Below are 15,503 nucleotides of genomic sequence, written 5' to 3' on the forward strand. Positions count from 1 at the left end.
AGTTGAATACAAAAAGAGTCATAATTTTACTGGATTAAAGTCATAACATTTTGAGAATAAAGTCATGGTTAAAAAATCTCCTCATAATTTAATGGAAATTATGTTGTACTTCTATGAGATTAAAGTTGTAATATTTTCAAGGTCAAGGTTATTTTATTTATACCCGTAGGTAGATTTGTTTTGCAGTCTAGGTGATTGCCTTGGCATTACAACAACACATACAGTGAACATGCAAGACAGGCACTTGATCACACCTACAGACAGGACAAAAAGTGCTCAGTGTTCCACCATTCATCAGTACAGCAGCATGGATAAGGAAAAGAATAAAATAAATAAGATCAAATAAATAAAAACAAGATGCAATAAAACACAATAAAAACCAGAAAAGATAAAATAAAAAAACAATCTGGGATAAAAACCAGGATAAGAACATAACATTAAAAAAATTTAAAATGTGAAGTCACAATAATAATAAATTGAGCAAAGAAATGGAATAAATAACTAAAAAAGTTAGTAAAGTGCAATGTCACTGTTCCTTATTGAGCTCAGTGACGGCGACAGGAACAAAGCTGTTTTTATAAACGCTGCGTCCTGCACCTTGGGACTAAGAACCTCCGTCCAGAGGAAAGGAGCTGAAATTCACCTGGTAAAGGATGGAGTCATTGTTAAGAACTGATGCATCCATCCTCTGGACCTGTTTAGTGGACAGGGAGGCGGGACAAGACTGGGATTCACCAATCAGGCGACTGGACCATCTCACTATTCGATTTAGTGAGTTTCTGTGCAACTGAGGTCTGACCGAACCACGCCACCTGACAAAAGATAAAACAGACTCAATAAAGGAACGATAAAACAAAGTTAAAATGGTTCGGTCAGTGTGGAAGTGTGCCAGTTTCCTAAGGCAGTGGAGGCGCTGATGGTCCTTTTTACACACAGATCTGCAGTTTTCATTAAAACTCAGTTTTTCATCAATTATCATCCCAAGGTATTTGTCTGATTGCACTTGCTCTGTAGTCTGACCTTTAATTAAAGTGACTCCGTGCCTGTCCTGTTTTTTCCTAAAATCGATAATTATATCTTTTGTTTTAGATGTGTTCACGTGAAGGTAGGACTCCTCACACCACTGGACAAAGTCATCAATAATAGGGCTGTGACTGGTCTCCCCCTGTTTGAGAGTAAATTTGCAATAGTGCGCTAAAAAAGTCAGATTTTCAAAATCATGCCTTAATCCTTGTTGATGACAGAGTTTCCAGTTACAGTGAACGCGACAAACGAAGCATCAACTTTCACTTCTGTTGGAGCGGACGACTAACGCTAATGTGTTGATGGTAGATGGGGCTAATAGGCTCAGTATTTGGTGGGTGGGGCTAATAGGCTCAGTATTTGGGGCTAATAGGCTCAGTATTTGGTGGGTGGGGCTAATAGGCTCAGTATTTGGTGGGTGGGCCTGATAGGCTCAGTATTTGGTGGGTGGGGCTAATAGGCTCAGTATTTGGTGGGTGGGGCTAATAGGCTCAGTATTTGGTGGGTGGGCCTAATAGGCTCAGTATTTGGTGGGTGGGGCTAATAGGCTCAGTATTTGGACTTTGTGCGTACACCCCAAATGAAAGTAGAACCTCACAGAATGTTCCATTTCTTTATTATATGACCAGTGGGTACGACTTTATCCTCGTAAATTATGATATTTTTCCTGCCTATTTTTAAATTGCGACATTATTCTCATAATCTTCTGGTTTTAGTCTCAGAATATGACGACATTATTCTCATTAAAGTACAACATTATTTTGGTTAAATTTGAGTTGTTTTTTTTTTTTAACTATGATTTTATTCTCATAATATTATGGCTTTATTCTTGTAAAATTATGACTCTTTTTGTATTCAACTTTATTCTCATAAATTATAGATTTTATCTCGATATTTTACGACTTTATTCTTGTAGTGACAGGTGTTTTTATTTTCTTATGTGGCCCTAATATGCCTTTGTAATTTTTAATTGAGAATCTAGAAAAGAAAAAATTTAAAACGAGACGAAATTTGATGAAAACGACAAAAAAAAGAAAGAAAACAAGAGGCAAAAACAAGACAAATACGATAAATAGAAAGAAAAGAAACAGAAAAAGGAATAAAATATAACTAACAAACAAGACGGCCCTCGGCCCGCCTCTGCTCCTCCATCACCTGTTCACATTATTTCAACTCTTTATTCATCCTAAATTCCACCATTTTTCTCAAGTATTACAAACAAATGTAGGTTAATAGAAGTGTGGATGGAGTTGATGGTGACAGAGTTTCATGATCACTGATTCCTTCTTTCATCTGTTTTTTTGTTTGTTTGTTTTTTTTACACTGGGGCTGTAATTCAGGATATTTTCTCTGACTCTGGACAGTGTTTTTTTTTCTTTCCAACCAAAAATAGATTTTCTAGTTGTAAATATGAGATAAAACCAGTAACATACGGTGATATCCACAGAAAGACCATGTGTCAGCGTTCATTCTTCTACTTAAAACCATTTCATTCCACTGATGACACTTGGATTTATGCTGCAGGGGCAGTTTTACCACCGATATTTCACTGACTTCATCTGGTTCTGGTCCTGTCTATTATCTGGGATTTGTTACTGGTTATGTCTCGGTTTTCATTTCACCTATGTCCATATCATGATATTTATTTGGTACTGTCTATGTCCTGGTTTTGTTCTGTTTAGTTTTGTCCTGTTTACGTCCTGGTTTTTGGTCCTGTCTATGTTCTAGTTATGGTGCTGTTTATATCTTGGGTCTGGATATGTCTATGTCCTGGTTTTGGTTTCATTGTGTGGTTTTAGCATCATTTACATGCTGGTTTTATCTCGGTGTCTATTTTTGGTGCTATTTACATCCTGGTTTTCAGCCCTGTCAATGTCCTAGTTATGGTACTGTTTATATCTTGGGTCTGGATATGTCTATGTCCTGGTTTTGGTTTCAATTTCTGGTTTTAGCATCATTTCCATCTTGGTTTTAGCTCTGTCTGTGTCCTAGTTTTGGTATTGATTATAACTTTGTTGTGGTGTTGTTTATATCCTGGGTTTTGGTCCTGGTTATGGTACTGTTTATGTCTTGGTGTCTGGATGTGTCTATGTCCTGGTTTTGGTTTCGCTATCCTGTTTAAGCACCATTTCCATCCTGGTTTTAGCTCTGTTGTCTACCCTTGGTGCTGTTTACATACTGGTTTTCTGGTCCTGTCTATGTCCTGGTTATGGTACTGTTTATAATTTTGTCCTGGTGTTGTCTACATCCTGGTTTCATGATGATCCAGTCTGCCCGTATTTACCTGCAGGTTTTCTTGACTTTCTACCAAAATATAATGAAAATCGGACATTGAACCCTCATATCCGTCGTGTTATTTAAGGCCTTTTTCCTCCCAGTTCCATCACGCCACAGGTCAAACTGGAAGACGTCGGACCTGAAGGCATCGTCGCTGCTCCTGAATCCGTCAGATCGTATGTTCGGTGTCATGTTTATGGAAACGTGGAGGAGTCGTCGTGTAACACAAACCACCACGAAGACACTTAGTGCTGAATCTGGGATTGTTTTTCTGCTCGTCTGGCGGTTTGGATGAAACTAAATATCTGCTTTTTCTTTTCTTTTCTGTTTTGTTTTGTTGTTGTTGCAGTTTTACCAGAAATCACAAACAACAGACTGACATTGAACGCCTCCTTCTCCTTGGACCCTTAAGTATTCACTGAACATCCTTAAAATCTGTTTCATTTAACTTATTTTCTGTTTTATTGTAGCGTCCATGAACAGTCATCGCATGCGAGTGTTTTTGTTTCTAAGACAAATTCAAGTCTAAATCCACCAATAAGCAGGTGAAGAGTTAAATTCCGACCAATCAGATACGCCGTGCTGAAGGTCTCGGTTCCACCTGATGATCCGGATCAGACTCAAAGTCTCCAACGTTTTATTCAAAGTTTACATTTCACACAAAGAACCAGAAAATGAAACCATGTTCTTCTTCTACTGTTTGTTTTCAGAACTGGTAGATGAAGGGGGCGGGGCTTAGTGAGCTGTTGCTAGGCAGATTTCGGGATCCTGAAGCTGAACTGATGAAAATTCAGTTGATTCAGTCGAACGTATCAGACTTTTCCAGCAGGTTTTGGAGCTGATCGATGGTTTATTGCGTTTTGTCGTTGTTCTATAGGTTTTAATATTTTGTCGTATTTCCAGAGCAGAGACGAAACACCAAAAAACCAAACGGAAGTGGTGACGTCAAACCCCAGATACAGAACAGAGCCCATGGATCATATGGAAGAGGTGGAGGGGTGGTGCCTGGCTCCAGGGCACAGCGGCATCAGGATGGACGGCGTGTCCCTCAGAGGCTGTAAAATTACACAGGTGACAAATGTGGACACACATCGACCGCAGCCTCGTCCACCAGCGGTCAGTTTACGACCATGGACCGACTGCGGCGTTCTGGAGTGAAGAGTTGAGCTCCAGCGATCTGCAGCAGAACACCTGGGGTTTGACCACATGACCACAGATGACCACAGATGACCACAGATGACCATGGAGGATGACTACAGAGGATGACCACAGATGACCACTGACCACCATGAATGACCACAGATAACCATGAACGACCACAGATGACCACAGAGGATGACCGTAGACAACCACAGAGGATGGCCATGGATGACCACAGTTGACCACGAATGACCATGGATGACCACAGAGGATGACCACAGACAACCATGGATGACCACGGATGACCATGGAAGATGACCAGAGATGACCACAGATGACCATGGATGACCATGGATGACCACTAACAACTACGGACCACCAGACAATGAGTCTTCAGATGTTAAAGTAAAACTGTGAAGTCGATGGTGTTGAAAGTCCAACTAAAGGCGGATTAATGTTACACAATAAAAAGACAGTTCACACCAATATGATCATCACATTTAGTCCAAGAACAGACAGAAGAATGTCCTTCAAAGGTGGAAAAGTGAAACTACTGTTCTAATCAGTTGTAATTCTGTTTCTGAAAAGGAGAACTTTTATCTGTGACGTGGGTCCCAAGGTTATTATCATTAATGAAAACTAACGAAATAAGGAAAACTACAATTGTAAAAACAGTTTCGTTAACTCAAATAATTAAAAACTATAATTAAAAGAAAAAAATTATAACTAACTGAAACTGTATTGTGTGTTTACAAAACTAACTAAAACGGATAAAAATTATGGATAAAATTCCCTTCGTTTTCATCTTTGTCAATGTCGGATTGATACGAAATCGATTTATTTTGCTCGAGCTATTTTTCTAGCGGCACCATACGACACTTTTTGGTCCGTCACTTGTGTTCACTTGTGGTTCCAGTCGTCTTCTGGTCCCCACTCTACCTGGAAACGTGGAGACTAAAGTTGGGAGAAAGCAGCAGAGTCCTGTCTGGGATTTATTTGAATATGACGACAGAAGAAGAGAAAAGAGACGACTAAACTAAAATTAAACTAAAACTAAGCATTTAGAAAATAACGAAACTAATAAAACTAGCAAACCTGCTCTAAAAACTAATTAAAACTAACTGAATTAGAGAGAAAAAAGTCAAAACTAAATAAACTAAACTAGAATGAAAAATCCAAAACTATTTGAACCTGGTGGGTCTTAGATCCAGCCTCCTGGTCTTCAACTGTTCCTCTGATCTTCTCTAAACCTAAACACAGGATCACAGTCTGTTCAGATGGAGCTGAACAGAAGGTAAAAAGGTCCAGAACTGAAGAACAGGACTACAGAACCCATCATGGAGCAGGTCCTGAACGGACCCACTGGTTCTGAACCCTGTCGAACGCTGAAATAACACGTCTTTTATCAAAGCGCTGTTCTGCCGCTGTTCCGACAAATGATTGCTTTTTCAATTACACCGTCTTTCCGCCGTTTTTTCATCCGGATAATTAGTCAAATCCCTCGACCGGCAACGATTTAGCAGAAACACGAAAGGCCACGAGACACACAATCAATCTATTTTAAGATCAGCTGCTTCTGGTTCTGGTTCAGTCCTGTTACAGCCAATGGACCTCGTTCTGTCCACGTCTGTCTTCATTCTTCTGGTCCAGACCTGCAGACGAGCTGACGGGTTCATTAAACCCATTGTGGGGGTCACGTGAGGTCAGCACTGTGTGACCTCAGGTGTTTGTTAGTTCACCCTTAACCCTTCCACCTGTTTTTAAATTACGACGTTCTTCTGGTAATGTTTTGACTCTTTTTGTATTTGACTTTATTCTCATAAAGCAGCAAATCCCTAAATGGTAAACGGAGGCAGAATATTCTTAAAATTACACTTATTTGTCTAAGAAGGTTAGGGTTATTCATGTTATTTGCATTTTTAAGGGTAGTTTCATAAAGTTGTTTTTATTATAATAGTATTTTACTGGTTTGATCCTTTTGGTCTGAATGTGGAACCTGAACTACATTGATTTGAACATCACTGATCATTAATATCTTCAGTGTAGTTTTTGCATTTTGGGCAGGTTTGAACTCGTCAGCGGTCGGGTTTGGGCCACGGGCTCAACACCCCAGAGGAACAAGGAAACTAGTGTTAAAATATGAAAATACAACAAACCCCATTTTGAGAAGAGTTTGGACATTTAAAAATACAAAGAAAAAGATTTAATGTTTTCATTGACCAATTTATTATTATTTATTTATTTATTTTTTTTTTCACAAATTTAGATTTTAATGCTCAAAAACACAAGTAACGCTGTTCTGACGTCACTGTTCTGGTGGTTCTTCGCATTACTTTGGGTTATTTTCCCTCAAACCTCTCCACTTCTGTGGCTCTGGCAGTCTGATCGATCACTGCTTTAAACAAACGGCTTTAAAATGTGACGTGTGTCAGGGGGACAAGGGGCGTGGCCGGATGTTTAAACTCGATCAGTAATCGATTAAACAAGAAAACAATCGGCGGATCCGTAATGTGAAAACCATTAGACTGTATGCCTGTGCACGCGCCTGGTGTCAGCGAAGGCTCGTGCTCGTCCAGATGTTCCTCTTCCTGGGTGTGCTGCCTCTCCGTACGCGTGCACGCAGGTCAGTCTGTGTGTGTGTGTGCGCGCACGTCGCCACCGCTGATGAGTCTCTCTCTCTCTCTCTCTCTCTCTCTCTCTCTCTCTCTCTCTCTCTCTCTCTCTCTCTCTCTCTCGTGTTCCTCCTCAGTTCCAGTCTCGAGCTCCTCCACGCAGCATCTCTGTCTCCACCCTCCTCCTCCTCCTCCTCCTCCTCATCTTCCTCTTCTTCCTCCGCCGTCGCCGCTTCCTCTGCAGGTGGATGGAGACTGGAAGCCCCGGAGACCCGCGCCATGGCCGGGACGCGCGGCTGGTAGGTGTTGGTGCGGATGAGCGGTGTGTGTGTGTGTGTGTGTGTGTGTGTGTGTGTGTGTGTGTGTGTGTGTGTGGTGTGTGTGTGTGTGTGTGTGTGTGCTCCGGTTCTTTGTCTCCACTCCGCCTGGTGCTCAGGTGCTGCTGATCACGGACTGATTGACGGGTGGGTGGGTCCGGTGGGTTGATTGACAGGGCTCAGCATCAGCACCACCTGGAGCCGCGGCTGCTTCCGTGACCGTGGGGAGTTTGTCCACTTTGTCCGTGTCGGGGCGTGGATGTGGGGTGGGGGTTCGGATCCCTGTGTGGGATCCACGTCCAGATGTGTTTGTTGTTTGCACATTGAGCCCCTCTCTAACACCACCCCCCCCTTCTGTCTCCAGTCCGTCTGCTGAGCGCCTCCCTCTGCGCCGGGGACCACATCCTTAAATGACCCGCGGCTGAGAGAGGGGGGGTGGTGGTGGTGGTGGTGGGGGTATCGCCGGATCATGGCACGCTGCTCACACCGGCCGTCCTGCACTGACCATGGGGCTCCGGTCCAGAACCGTCGCTAGCGGCTCGGAGGAGCAGAAGCAGAAGCCTTCGGGCGCGGAGCTGCTGGACCAGGGCACCGGGGGCGCGGAGAAGGATGGCGCACTGCTGCTGGTGGCGGCCGGCGGCCGGGACGACTTCAAACGGGGCTCTCAGGGCATCGGCATCGGGCTGCTGGCCAAGACCCCCCTGAACTACACCCGGCCCACCAAGAGGAATAACATCCGCAAGAGGAGGATCCAGAACCTGATCTACGACGCCCTGGAGAGGCCCCGGGGGTGGGCGCTGCTCTACCACGCCTTCGTGTGAGTACATGATGGGGGGTGAGGGGGAAGGGGGGTGCCTGTGGGGTCTGCTCAGTCATGTCCGGTCCGTTCGTGGATCCATGTGGACCCACAGTTCCACAGGACGGGTCCGCTGCATGCGTTACGCAACACTTCCCCCCCGCGCGTGGATAGTGTTTTTCCTGCGCATTCCACGCGTGTTTGTCTAATTTGGAGCTTCAGATGCTGTGGACGTGGACTCAGGGTGTCAGCACACGGACCTCCAGGCGTCCAGTGAAATACATGTGACTGTGGCTCAGACCAATGCTGGGGTGACCCACGGAGCCCCGTCATGAGTGGGTCCGTGGGTCAGTTTTCCACTAAAGTTTTATTTCATTTTTCTTTAACATTTATTTAACGAGGAAATAGACGGGAGTCCTGACCAAGACACGCAGCAGTAAATCCAACCACAGTGACAGATGACACCCATAGAACACACAGCACACAACTGTTCTTCTCAATGAACGTACGAATGGAAACGGTGTTCACAAGTGTCCACAGTATTCCCACTCACAGGTGTCCACAGTATTCCCACTCACAAGTGTCCACAGTATTCCCACTCACAGGTGTCCACAGTATTCCCACTCACAGGTCTCCACAGTATTCCCACTCACAAATCTCCACAGTATTCCCACTCACAGGTGTCCACAGTATTCCCACTCACAAGTGTCCACAGTATTCCCACTCACAGGTGTCCACAGTATTCCCACTCACAAGTGTCCACAGTATTCCCACTCACAAGTCTCCACAGTATTCCCACTCACAAGTCTCCACAGTATTCCCACTCACAGGTGTCCACAGTATTCCCACTCACAAGTCTCCACAGTATTCCCACTCACAGGTGTCCACAGTATTCCCAGTATTCCCACACACCCACAGTGAGTGGCTGTGTGGATCTGCTCTATTAAAAATATATGTTTATGTTTATATTATCTACAGTGGGTTTTAAATTGTAACATGTACAGAAAATGCAAATTGAAGTATTTATTATACAGTGAGTGGATATGTACAGGAATACAGTCTGTAATTGTAGTGGAGATAAAGTACAGAGATCCAAAATATCTACTGAAGTAAGGTAATGAAGTAATTGTACTTTGTTACTTGAGGCCAAGTACTACCTTGAAAACATGGACCAGGGGCTGATCCTCCTGGTGGGCGGACCAGGGGCTGATCCTCCTGGTGGGCGGACCAGGGGCTGATCCTCCTGGTGGGCGGACCAGGGGCTGATCCTCCTGGTGGGCAGCAAGGTTCTAATAGTTTTGGATTTTTCATTCTAGTTTAGTTTTATTTAGTTTTGACTTTTTTTCTCTAATTCAGTTAGTTTTAATTAGTTTTTAGAGCAGGTTTGCTAGTTTTTATTAGTTGTCATTTTTTCTGAATGCTTAGTTTTAGTTTAGTTTAGTTTTAGTATTAGTTTCAGTTATTTCATATATTTGACTTCCTCGCCATCCTATTCAAAGAAATTAGTGAGGTGCGGATCAGCGGGTAACCCTGGACACTTTATTTGGAGGTGGGGTTAGGGCAGCTCATCGACTGAGCACAGACACAAACATACGGTATGTACAGTACCATGGATACATTCCCTATGGCAGGTGTGTGTGTGTGTGTGGGCGGGGGGGGGGGGGGGGGGTAATATAGGTGGGGGTGTGGTCCATACACATCACTTACGTGAAAATGAAACTGACACTTTCCATACTTTCGTCGTTGGCCTCCTGACTTCTGTACCTCTGTTATACAGCTGATCTTAGAGGAGATGTTCACATATTCTGTCCTATATCAACATTGACAAAGACGAAAACTAAGGGAATTTTATATATATCACTTTTATCCATTTTAGTTAGTTTTGTAAATACACAATACAGTTTCAGTTAGTTATCATTTTTTTCTTTTTATTCGACTTTTTATTTATTTCAGTGAACGAAAATGGTTTTTACAATTCTAGTTTTCGTCATTTCGTTCGTTTTCGTTAACGATAATATCCTTGGTGGACGGACCAGGTCCATACTTTCCAGTTGGTCGTAAACCTCAGAGGAGCATCATGGGAAACTGAGTCCACCATCTGAAGACACTGAGCAGATGCACTCATGTATGAAACATCTCCATGATTCAATACTGATCCAAAAGTTGCACCAACAAGCCACTTTTTTGCATTAACAGAACAACTGTATTTGTTCGGAAACTAAACCTTTGAGCTGACCATTCCAGCCTGAACGCCGCTCTGTGGTGAAGCTGTGGACATGTTGGTCTGTGATGGCGTTTCCTCCAGTTTTCACTTGTTTTCAGTGTAATTCGAGGCTCAGATTGATTTTTTTCCTCCTCACTGTTGTTGCTCTGACACGTTGTGATGCGAGTTATTTTGTTTCTGGAACGTTTCATCCACTCAAACCCTCTGCGCTCTGCAGCCCAGGCTGAAAATAGGAGCTGAAGTAGGTGATCAAAGCACCATCCAGAGCAGAAGGTGGTGGAGGTGGGTCTGCACATGGATTTAAAGCTGCACCATGGAGGTTTTTCAGCTTTCAGACTCGATTTTCCAGGTCATTCTGGTGGAACATCTACTGCAGTAGGTTCAGTTCCACTGTGGTCATGTCTAGGACTAGGACTATGGACTAGGAAGGGGACCTGGACCTGGTACTGGTGGACTAGGAAGGTGACCTGGACCTGGTACTGTTGGACTAGGAAGGAGACCTGGACCTGGTACTGGTGGACTAGGAAGGACACCGGGACCTGGTACTGTTGGACTAGGAAGGAGACCTGGACCTGGTACTGCTGGACTAGGAAGGAGACCTGGACCTGGTACTGCTGGACCAGGAAGGAGACCTGGACCTGGTACTAGTGGACTAGGAAGGAGACCTGGACCTGGTACTGCTGGACTAGGAAGGAGACCTGGACCTGGTACTAGTGGACTAGGAAGGAGACCTGGACCTGGTACTGCTGGACTTTTCAGACTCTTTTTATTCAACTTTATTCTCATAAAATTACGGGTTTTATCTGGATATTTTACGACTTTACTCTCCTAATGACGTGTGTTTTTATCTTCTTATGGGGCCCTGATACACCGTTGTAATTTTTAATTGAGAATCTTGAAAAAAAATTAAAACAAGACAAAACAGGTTGAAAATTTGATGAAAACAACAAAAAAGATAGTATATATTGTTGTGGAAATGTTCAACTGATAACCCACACACAAAGAGGAGGAGAGAAAGTTAGAGTTAAAATAAATAAAGGCATTTATTGAGAAGTCAATCACAGAGAAACTCTGTAAGTGAAGTCTGATTAACCATGAAAATATTAAAGATTATATAGACCAAAAATCCAACTCCCCAATGGTGACACCCAAATGACAACCCCATATGTTAATCATACCACTCCATACCAGTCCTTCCGGTTCCGGTACCTTGTTTAAATAATATCTAGCATGCAGGCGCCATCACATATCCAAACATTTAGGTGTTTGGGTTTTAACTCAAGGTAAGAACGCCGTTCCTGAGTTGGGGGTGTTACAGAGTGGTAACCATCACACATAAGCATATGCATGAAGAATGACTCAGCATTAAAAGAAGATGTACTAACAGTATAAACTATTAAAAGTATAAAATATAAAGAGTATAAAATATAAAAAGTAAATTTTTCCACCACAATATATATATATATATATATATATATATATATATATATATATATATATATATATATATATAATTTGAACTCATTATTCGTCCTGAATTCCACCGTTTTCCTCAAGTAAGTAAGTAAGTACATTTTATTTATAGAGCACTTTTCACAGACAGAGTCACAAAGTGCTTTACCAATTCAAATCAGAGTCAAATCCAGTTTACAGACCCAACAGAATCGTTCAGGAGCAAACACTTGTGATTGGTGACAGTGGAAGGAAAAACTTCCCTTTAACAGCAGAAACCTGGAGCAGACCCAGACTCCTGAAGGATGGACGTCTGCCTGGACCAGGTGGGGTTAAAGAGAGAGAGAGAGAGAGTAAAGGAGGAGAAAAGGGAGAGCGATAGAGATATAGAGAGACTTGGGGGGGGGGGGGCACATGGAGTACTTTATGATGAGTACATAGAGTGTAATCAGTCTGTGGTGGTCCTGGGTCAGGTGGGAGACTAAAAAGCCTTTTTGAACAGGAGGGTTTTCAGGTGTTTCTTAAAGCTCTCTACAGAGTCCATGGACCGTAGGTGTAGAGGCAGGTCATTCCATAGACGTGGTCCACAGCTTTAACAGACCTGTCACTGCGTGTGCTAAAACAGGTGTGTGGAACCATCAGCAGGTGTGTGGAACCATCAGCAGGTGTGTGGAACCATCAGCAGGTGTGTGGAACCATCAGCAGGTGTTGTTCTGAAGACCTCAGGCTACGAGTCGAGCTGTAGGGCTGGATCAGGGAAGCAATAGTACAAATAATACAAATAGTACAAATAATTGTAAGTTAATCGAAGTGTGGATGGGGTTGACGGAGACGTATGAGTTTCATTATCACTGATTCCTTCATTCATGTTTCCTCAGAAAATTCAGACTCTTTTTATTCAACTTTATTCACATAAAATAATGGGCTTTATCTGGTATTTTACGCCTTTATTCTCATAGTGACGGGTGTTTTTTTATTTTCTTATGTGGTCCTAATTCAACATCGTACAAAATAGCCTGGACTTTGTTAGACGTATTTGCTGAATTTGCTCAAAAGAACCTCGGCTGTGAACACGTTTCCAGGGACTTTGAGGCTGAAACTGAAGTGAACAGGTCACATGACTGGGTTTAAGCAGGGACATCACAGATGTGTAGTTTGATTGTTGTTTAAAGTTGGTGATAAAGGTGTAAAAGTACTTGAGGGGTTGGATTAAATCAGTTTCTTCTTCTTCTTCTTACTCCTTTTCTTGCAAAATTCAGACATGCAGGTACTTGAAGATCAGTTCAGTTTATTTCAGTGTTATTTTATTTTTGTCTTAATTTGCTTTGTTTTGTTTTATTTAGTTTCTTTGTATGTTCAAAATAAATAAATTAAAAAACATAAATGCCTGGTAATGAAAATTCCTGGTAATGTTGGTGGAAAAGGGGCTGATGGGACCACTCCTTTGAGTTTCTGTCCTCGTTTTAGCAGGTTTTTAAATCTGACGTCCCATGATTCCCTGGGGCTGCAGTTCGAACAGACCTCCATCTCTGTACATGATTAATCATGAGCTCATTAACACCGCCACCTTTACCTCCCCGTCTCCTCCGCTGTCCTGCCAGCTGATTGGTCGGTGCTGCGTGTCCCCATCCTCCTCGCGTGCGTCTTGTCGTCCTGCCAAAGCGACAGTCGACACCGCCGACTCGGCTGGAAAACACCGTTCTGTTGATGTTTGTTTCGCTGCTGTTGTGCGTCTCAGAGTTCAGTGTTTTGTCAACGCCCACTCTCCGTCTGCAAGCATTGAGCCACGCCCACTCCCACTCCCACCCCCCACCCCCCCAAACACGCCCCTTCCCGCCCCGATGAGGAACCGTTCTGTGTCAGATCCACAACACAGGAAATGCTTTTGTGTCAGTGTAATGAGCTAAATGAGAAAAGGGCTGTTTAGTCGGATGAATCACCGCAGGTTTTTCCAGTTATTAGTCAGAGCCACCTCGGCATCTTTAACCCTTTAAACACTGATTTGACTGAGGTTTCATGCAGTGGCATTACCGGGACCTACATCAGCAGAAATAGAACATGTCATCTGATCTGCATCATATTTGGACACTTCATCTTGTCCATGAGAACCTAAACCAGTGTGGATAGTGGTACAGACTAATTCAGGGGTGAGCAGTTAATCTGACCAGTAGGGCTGTGTTTCGACAAGAATCTGGACATACGATACAAATCACAATATTAGGATTACGATACGATACATCACAATATATCATGATACTGTTAAAAAGACAATTTTTGGTTCATTTCTTTTTTTTAAATGATTATTTCCTTGAAGAATTGAATTACAGCAGAAATCTGCACAAATACTAAACACATTTTTATTTGATCCCAGCAGGATCTAATTCTATATCACAAAATGTTCCTGTGTTCAAACTGAAATTCTGTTTTACAGACATTCCAGTTTCAGATCCTGTTCAAATGTTCAGATTCTATTGGTTCACAACTAACATCAGAACAGGATTTGAGTTCAATCCCAACAAAGGAACGAACATTAAGGGTCTTTAAGGGTTAAAGGTGGACGTTTGGGTCTTTAAGGGTTAAAGGTGGACGTTTGGGTCTTTAAGGGTTAAAGGTGGGCGTTTGGGTCTTTAAGGGTTAATAACATGCAGACACCAGACTGGATACATTTAACCTCTTGAATATTTCTAAATTTGTAGCGTATGAACGTAGAAGAATTCAAACCTGATAAAACACTAAAACTGTGCTTTTTCAGTTTTTTACTTTATTTTTTAGTTCATTGTTTCCAAAAATGATGAAACCAGTGTTTCCTGGAAAGTGTCACTGGTTATTTTTGTCCGAACAGATGGCTGCGACTTGGTAAAGTAGGTTTACTTCTGAAAAAGTCTCACAGGGATTCGCTGCCTGAGAGACAGAACTCAGGGCCAGGAAAACCCAGGCTGCTCTGCTTCCTGCCGCCGCCGTTGTTTGTGTTGTTGTTGTTGTTGTTGTTTTTTTTCCTTGACTCAGACGAGTGAGGAGACACCTCCTGATCGGACTGGCTCATCCGCCAGCTCGCCGGGTTTCATGTGTGACTGACAGCGTGACACATGACATATGCACGTTCCAATATGGCCGCTCCGTATGCGCCGCCGCCAATGCAGAATAAAGTGACACAGTAAAGAGCAGCGTCAACGCGAACGAGATGGAACCAACCGTGAAAACATGGAGTCAGACAGGAAGTGAATCAGACACATTAACCCTTTAACGCCCACACGGGACTTTTAATATCTATATCTGGTCTAATTCTGGTCTACATCAGGTTTATATCTGGTCTAAATCTAATCTATTGAACTGGACTGGACCAGACTGAACTGGACTGAACTGGACTGGGCCTGATCTAAAAGTTTCAATGTGAGAGGAAGCTGGACCGATGTGGTTTTCGTAGTCCTGCTTCCAGATCAGGGTTTCCCATTATTCCTCCTGTTGCATATGGATCCCGGACCTCGTGTGCGACCCCTAGAGGTCGCTGCCAGGGGTGGGTGGGGGTGTGTTCATGTTGTACAGGTGTCAGGTTGAATCCGGTTGAATCCGTACTACCAAAAAGCTGGTTACCATAACAACGGTGCAGAGAGAGTGAAACCCGATCTGCGGCGGAGGCTGACAGTCGGGGCGAGCGAGCATGT

The 15,503-nt window shown here is 43.1% G+C and overlaps 1 protein-coding gene across 1 annotated transcript in view; it reads left to right on the forward strand.

The window, feature by feature from the left end:
- The first annotated feature begins 7,875 nt into the window (after positions 1–7,875).
- LOC115437774 (potassium voltage-gated channel subfamily KQT member 3-like) overlaps positions 7,876–15,503 on the forward strand; it is a 97,271-nt gene continuing 89,643 nt past the window's right edge. The window contains 1 exon segment of the mRNA XM_030161110.1: positions 7,876–8,186. Coding sequence (XP_030016970.1) covers positions 7,876–8,186 — 311 coding nt within the window.

This window comes from Sphaeramia orbicularis, chromosome 17 (genome assembly GCF_902148855.1).
Source record: "Sphaeramia orbicularis chromosome 17, fSphaOr1.1, whole genome shotgun sequence".
NCBI lineage: Eukaryota > Metazoa > Chordata > Actinopteri > Kurtiformes > Apogonidae > Sphaeramia > Sphaeramia orbicularis.